Source organism: Teleopsis dalmanni, chromosome 1 (genome assembly GCF_002237135.1).
Source record: "Teleopsis dalmanni isolate 2A chromosome 1, ASM223713v2, whole genome shotgun sequence".
Taxonomy (NCBI): domain Eukaryota; kingdom Metazoa; phylum Arthropoda; class Insecta; order Diptera; family Diopsidae; genus Teleopsis; species Teleopsis dalmanni.
The window spans coordinates 160,246,321-160,254,100 of record NC_051846.1 but is presented as its reverse complement, the minus strand read 5'-3'; the positions used below and the strand labels follow the sequence as shown (position 1 = coordinate 160,254,100).

General features: G+C 31.7%; 1 protein-coding gene across 1 annotated transcript; it reads left to right on the top strand.

Annotated features, from left to right (window-relative positions):
- Positions 1-275: 275 nt before the first annotated feature.
- On the top strand, positions 276-5,781 carry LOC119666578 (actin-histidine N-methyltransferase-like). The gene is made up of 3 exons (XM_038075858.1): positions 276-526; positions 4,963-5,226; positions 5,289-5,781. The coding sequence occupies exons 1-3, from the start codon at positions 276-278 to the stop codon at positions 5,779-5,781; spliced, it is 1,008 nt and encodes a 335-aa protein (XP_037931786.1).
- Positions 5,782-7,780: the final 1,999 nt, after the last annotated feature.

Here is a 7,780-nt window from a genome sequence, read left to right as displayed (position 1 = left end):
ATAAAGCGCAGCAAAAGGCTGCAATAATCAAATGCAATAAGCTGCAAAAACTCGTATATATCGTTATAACGGGAACTATTCGAACATGTCCCACATCAGCACTGGAGTCCATAGTGGGTCTCACCCCTCTGCATCTCTTTATTGAAAAGACAGCAGCTATGAGTGCAGCTAGGCTACACCCTGTCATCAACATGCACGGAAGTCTCGACAGTCAAAACTCTATCTACAGACTAGTTTCTGGCATAGAGATCTGCGATAGGAGAGATCGCATGAACATGGAACTTCGCTTTGGTAGAAAGTTCGAAGTCCTCATACCCGATCGATTGGACTGGGTAAATGGCACTCCTGGACTTGAACCAAAAGTGATATCGTGGCACACTGATGGTTCAAAAACTAATGAAGGAGTTGGTGCTGAAATATTTGGTCCCAACGCCAGAATCTCGCTCGCGCTGGGTATATGGCCCACTGTCTTCCAAGCAGAGGTTCACGACATCGAGGTCTGCGCTCGCATCAACATTAACAAGGGGTTGAAAGGCGCCCCAATCTGAATCTATTCAGATAGTCAAGCAGCAGTCAAAGCATAATGCTCCTGGAAGTTTTTCTCAAAGCTTCTAGTAGACTGCTATGACACACTGCAGCAGCTGGCAAGCAATAATAAAGTGTTGCTGTGCTGGGTGCCTGATCACACAGGAATCAATGGTATAAGTCAATGGTAATGAGTCTGCCGAAAGTCTTGCACGGGCAGGATCTGCCACTCAAATCTGTAGACCAGAACCTTATTGTGGATTAAGTTGGTCTACAACTAGGTCTATAATCAATAATTGGATTTCAACCGAGGGAAGTCGCTACTGGCGTGACAGTCGAGGTAACCGTCAGGCTAAAGAGCTGGTTCATCCCTATGGTTACAATAAGATATCCTTCTTCAACAGAACAGAGTTGAGGTTGCTGGTGAGATATCTAACGGGTCACCACGGGATACGTTACCATCTCAACAAAAGGGACCTGTCCGAAGAGATAGATTGTAGACTCAGCTTAGAAGCAGAGGAGACAACCAGTCACATTCTATGTGACTGCCCAGCTTTGATCTGGGCCAGAAGGAGGTCACTGGGTCGGGAATTGCTCTCCTCTTCCGACATTAGGAGGTCCTCAACGACCGACATTTTAGCCTTTATCCAGAAGGCGGAATGTCTTCTATTCAGTTAGGGTCTGTTGAAGCACAAATGGGATGTGGTCGCAGTGCTCTGCTCAAATGGGAGCTAGTACCCCGTTCTTTCTCTTATCTTTATATTCAACGCAGATGTTCGTAACTTTTAGTTGTGAACCTTTACAAACGACTTCAAAATCTGGATTGATGGTTATGAGAGTTATGTTGATTGTTTGATGGGTTTACGATAATACAATGCTTATGGGATTGCGACAATTGCTTACTGAAATGATTATCGTTCCATTATGACAATATTAGGCCACACACATCTTTGATGACTAGACGGGACTTGACTTGGAAGTTTTTATGCATTCACTTTATAGCCCAGGTCTTGCGTTATCTGGCTACCATTTATTTCTGTCTCTGCAAAACACTCTTAAAATTAGCAATGAATTTTAGTATGTTCAGCTATTTCAGCTTTAGGTCGATATGCTTTACAGCAAGTTTTAAAGTTATGGACTTTTAACATTAATGACACTGTCTACTGCCTAGTATTATATGTAATTCTTTATTAACTGGTAACAATAAATATACGCACGATCTAATACTTATTATGTAAAAAATCCCAAGTTTTAAGTTCGAGATATATCGAAAACTAATTTTAACATATAGTGTGGTGGAAAAAGTCGGTCAATATAGTTGTTTAAACTATAATTCATTGTTAAATAAACATTTATTATGCCTTGAAAATCGAAATAGTACCAGAAAAAGTGATTTATGAATATTAATAAAAATTTACGAAATAAGTAAATAATTTTTAAATACAGTATAATTTAAATACAGTACATAATCAAAAATAAACCGAAAATTTTAAACGATGTCCTAAATTCCAACGCACGCATTATTATTTCACAATTAAAATTTTTAATCGAGTTTTCAGATAACAAAATCGTTACAAAGAAAAATAGCACAAACTCTGAATTATTAATATTTATAGAGCAAAATAGCAAAATAACAGCATTAAAAATTTGCATAATTATTTGGACTGCATTACACTTTTAGGCAATTACACTAAACAGTAATTATTATTTAAATTTGTGTTGCTAATAATTGCCAGTTGCCTATGAAAATAAAAAGGGAAAAATTTTTCTTTGCTACATTCACGTACTAAAACTAAAAGAATTAAAATAGACAGTTTAAACTGACCTACATTTTTGGAACCGAAATAGGGCACAAGTAAAATATTTTATTCTCTACTACAGCGTAAAGGCCTGGACAATAAATGTCCTGTACTTGATTTTATAAGTAATGTTATTGTCCTTAAAACTAACGTCAACAGTTTTTTTTTAACAATATATTTTGAATGATGATAGCACTATTTTAAGGACAAGGAAGCGCCCAACGATTGGTACAATAATACGTATTGAACTTTTAAATCTCGTTTAGTACGATATCTTAAATTGCGGTCAGAATTGTCTTGATTGTACCTAATCAGTCCAGATTAGGTACGGAAAATTTCAGAAAATGAATGTTTTGATATTCTTAATATACGCCATTGGTACAATTATATCTTTACGTTATTCTAAATAAAGATATATACACGGTCAAAAATTTCAGTTTAAATTCTTAACCCTGTAAACTTTTTTAGGGTTTAAATCAATATTTTCAAACTCAGAGGTTGACTTTTTAAACCTACTAAAGTTTATAATTGGTAATATATAAGAAAATAAACTCTAGAAGTTGAATGCTTCAACTTTAAAGTTTAAAACGCAGAAAATAAACTGCGTGAGTTGATAACATAACCCGCAAGTTTTATTTAAAATCCATTAAGATTCTATTAAGCTGAATGGTTTAAATTATAAACTCATTTAAGTTTGGATAAATATAAAACCCCTCTGAGTTTTAAATTTAAATGAAAATTTTCGACCGTGTAGTTCATTTATTGTACAAAAAAGTTTGTTCGCGGTGGATTCTCCATAATTTGACAATTACTTAAAAGAAGACATGTGTTGTTAGGTGCAAGAAAATGCTGAAATAATAAAGCCAAGGTAACTCAAAACACGTCTTAAAAATCGTGATGGGTAAAATTGTTTTTACAATCGCGAGCTGTAGGGTGTGGTGATCTCTGTAGATGATGTAGGGAGCTAACCCATTGACATCAAACATATTGTCCAAACTGTTTAAGGCCAATGCAAGGTTCAGCATATCATGGTGTTTTCACTCGGTATTTTGTCGATGTGAAAATAGCTCTTACTTTTTTGGGTTGAATGTGTATCTACGCTAAATGTTAAAATGTGCATTGTTAATAGTTGTTGCTCTGTAGTGTCTGATAGTTGTGACTTGATGTGATCCGCGGAGATCGATAGAATCACCAACAGCAATTAAATTACAAAACGAATACAGTGTGTTTCGATAGCATAATTTTTTGGTAAATGCCCAGGCCTGGACAGATGAAAACACTGCGCTATGAAAGTTTACTAAGTAATGACCCCAACGAACATCCTAAACACTGATCCTAAAAAATAATCTACTTTTTGAACTGCACAGGTTGGTTTCAATTTTATATTTCCTTAATCGAGTGGGTATTAAGAGAACGGCGCCTGCCTATTACTTGGAAAAAAAAGAAAGCTCTGCCGCCACTAATATCAACCAAATATCTATACAGCAGTGTTTCCCTACTACATACGAGTATTACCTTAAAAAACATTCTACAAAAGCTTAAGCGCGTTATTGTGGTATTTCAACTGATTGTATGTGATTCAGTGACATGAGATAAGTATGTCAGCATAATGTCAGGGACTGCCAGAGATTGTGGAGAATTCACCGATAGAAAATCATGGATATGTTTTTGGTGCAGGAAAAACCGAAGTCCAGGTGGCCGAAGATTGCGTTAATGATAGGTGACAGTATCTATCACCAAAGAGAATTTTTACAAGAGGAAAGAATGCGTTTATATTGTTAAGGAATATTGGGGTACCTCGCTCATAGCGAAAATGGTGAATCATTGTCATACGTTATAACACTGATTTTTTTCAGAGATTATATATAATCTTCAAAGTTTAAAGACGATCGGTTAAAAATGATTGAAAATTGGGAAGTTTACAACATTGTTACATCGTAATTGTAGGCAAAAGTGGTTGAGTTTAAAAGCTTTATTTTTGCTGCATGAGATTGAGCAAGAAAATGTTATTGTTTTTTAAAAACTCTGTTTTATAGTCGAACGGTTTAGCTGGTTCTATAAATATTCCATAAATTCTGTATTGCGGAGATGTTATACATATTACGGCACAAATTTTGAAAGTTAATGCTAAAAATCTATTATAAAGAAGAAACCTTCAAGCTTTTTTATTATACCAAAATGTTAATTTCGTTCATTCATCATATTATTCATATCATACAAAATAATGAAGATACTATTATTAAAATCTATTGATATTAAAATTATTTTATTTTGAATACATAATCCCTACGAAGAAATAGACTCGAGACAAAACTAATAAAATATATAAAATTAAATATATTAATTTTATATATAAATATATATAAAAATATATAAAAATTTGATTCCTGGTACTTGCAGTCTCAAAAATATTTATTTACGAATAATTAAATACAAGAATTATTTCCAAGACCACTGATGATAGGTCTTGGAAATACTCGAAACATCTGTATGGTCAGCCAAAAATTCAATTAATTAAAATAATATAGAAAATAAATTTTTGTTGCTATAGTTCACTACTGTTCGGAAAAATCTGTTTATAAAATTAAATAAAAACTGCTTACATTATTTGTAAAATAATATATATATTATTTTTTAGTTGGGCTGTTGCTACTGTGATGACACGCGAAAACTTGATACCATGCCAACCCACTGATGAGGATCTGGAATCGCCACCAATACAGATAGCAGCATTAATACCTTTTTGGGATATGGCAAATCATTGCCATGGCACTATTACCTCATTTTACAATGTAGAAACCAATGTTATGGATAGTACCGCACAATCAGATTTTAAGGAAGGCGAGCAAGTTTTTATACATTACGGTGACCGTTTCAATTCAGATTTAATGATACATAATGGGTAAATTTCATAAGCATTATTAATGATTTTAGTTAATTAATGAACATTCTTTTATATACTAGTTACGTTAATCCAACACATCCGAGTGATGGTGTTTATATTAAATTAGGCTTGAGTACATCTGATCCACTTAAGGTAGCCAGAGCAGAGCTATTAGCAAAAATGAAATTAAGCAAATTAAATTCATTATCAGTACTCAAGGCGCCAAAGTACATTTCACCTCAGCTATTAGCATTTGTTCGTATCTTCAATATGAATAAAGAACAATTAGATCATTGGTCATCATGTGGTCGTGAATTGGATTTGCTACATAATGATTGTGCTTTAGAGACAAGTTTAGAAGTAAAAACATGGAAGTACTTGGAGGTTCGTTTAATGTTAATTACTAGAGGTTATCCTACTAAACTTTCAGAAGATGAACAAAAATTGGAGTTACACAAAACGAATAAGACACAATTAAGCCATATTGAAGTTATGATACTAGAATTTCTTATAACAGAAAAACGCATATTATTCGAGGCCTTGGATTACGCCAGACAGCGTACTAAGACATAAGCTTTAATTAGTTTATTTCAGCTTGCAATTAAACCAAATATAACCAAGTGGCCATTTGATTTGTTAATAAATTATTTGATATTAAATACTAGCAAAAGAAAATTAAGGTATATATTATCTTATTTAGTTTTTATTACAAGACTTCTTATTATTTAAAAATTGAATATTATTTTTTAATTTGAAATATAAATAAAATTTATAAATCAAATTAAAGTGTATAATTTTAGTTGTTTATATTTTCATTAAATTTACATGATATAAAAGATAGATATATTTTCATTCACTCACAATTAAAGAGCACTACCAACAGTACGGGTATATAAAACATATATATATATATATATATATATATATTGGCAGTATCAGTTGCTCATCCCTAAATTAAATATAGTTTTGATGGCATAGTATTTAAATTAACGTATAATTGCTTATTTTTGTTAGTTAGAATTAATATTTAATTTTTATTTGTGGACGTTTAATTTAAATTTGTTATTATTTAAACACACGCAACAATCAATTAATATGTGAAGTACTTGTTCCTTTAAGTTTGCTTAGTGTTAAAAATTAGTTTGTACTAACAGAACATAAATATATCTTTTAATATTTGTGAAAGTTTTTATTTTGTTAAATAAAAAAATGCGAAAAATTAAAAAACAAACTGTTTTTATATAATAATTTATGAGAAAATTAAGTATTATACGAGGGCGGTGTGATAAGTCAGTGACTTTTTGGATTTCCCGCGCAGTTACTCTAAATGCAACAATGCTGTCGTCAGCTGTAATCTATCAGTGGACAAAGTTTTAGTTTTGAGCAAGCTACGTCGTTCGGTTGGTGTTTGATAGCCGTTCAAAGCAGACAACCTCGTGAATTTTTACGAAAATGGATGTTAAGTCAATTGGGTGCTCTTGTACTTGTTTTGATTTCAATTATTTAACATTTATTTACAACCAAAAAAAGCTTTTAATAGCCGCAGCTTTCCATTTGTTTTGTTTTGTTTTGCTATTGTTAATAATATGTTTTAAGAATAAATCAGTGGTACGTGAACCTCTCAACAAAAAAGGTGCGTTTGGATTTTACTATCTTTATATAAAATCAAACAACAAAAAGACTATTATTAAATAGTTTTCGATCAATGGAAAAAAGTTTTCAGTTTTTAGTTTAATTGAAAATTACATCGATTTACTATGTATTAAAAGATGTTTGGTAATTTGCGAAAGTATATCAGTCTTTTACATGCTTTAGTAAAGCAATAAAATTATTTATAATCCGAGTCATTTTATAAGGTATACCTATATCACTATATTTGTATATAATAAAAGATATTATAGAGCCTATCTTTCCTAGTTTTGAATCCCTATGTTTCATGAAATACACTCTTAGGTGTTTCTTCTGCTTGTGCATCAGTCTGGGGCGCTGCCCTAGCACATGGTATGTGGTTTATTTCTCTTCTACTGTTTACATTTACATAATAATTGTAAGTATAGATTTTGTATGCATTTTATATGAATTTGGAATGAAAGCAGGTACATATTACTGCATAATTTGCGAATTATGTACAGAATCCTGAACAAAGTGTTAGAGATTTATACATATTAGTATCCTGTGTACTAATAAATACTTTTTACTACTAAATATTGAAATTCAATATTATTATCATAGTTTTCATGTAATTATGCACTATGAATTATACATGCTCGGATCAGATTATATATAATTCTGTATATAACCATTATATATTAGTAGACGAAATTATTATTCCCGTGTAAATAAAATTAAAGTTTTATTTAATATGTTAAACGTTATTAAGATGTCCTTTAAGGTGCGAGACCGTCATTTTTTGCAAACTTCACTGATTCCTGCTATTATCACTGATCAAATCATAATATTTTAAATAATTACTTTTACCATTTCATTCTAAATTATTAATTATTGAAATTTGTTATGATATTTAAAATTTAAGTTTTTTCGTATTCAAATATTTTTTATTATATTTATATAA

Excerpts from the sequence above, each read along its gene's own strand:
- LOC119666578 (XM_038075858.1), top strand. The coding sequence starts at position 276 with ATGGAACTTCGCTTTGGTAGAAAGTTCGAAGTCCTCATACCCGATCGA. Across the intron at positions 527-4,962 it reads CGCATCAACATTAACAAGGG|TTGGGCTGTTGCTACTGTGA; the intron begins GTTGAAAGGCGC and ends ATTATTTTTTAG. Across the intron at positions 5,227-5,288 it reads GATTTAATGATACATAATGG|TTACGTTAATCCAACACATC; the intron begins GTAAATTTCATA and ends TTTATATACTAG.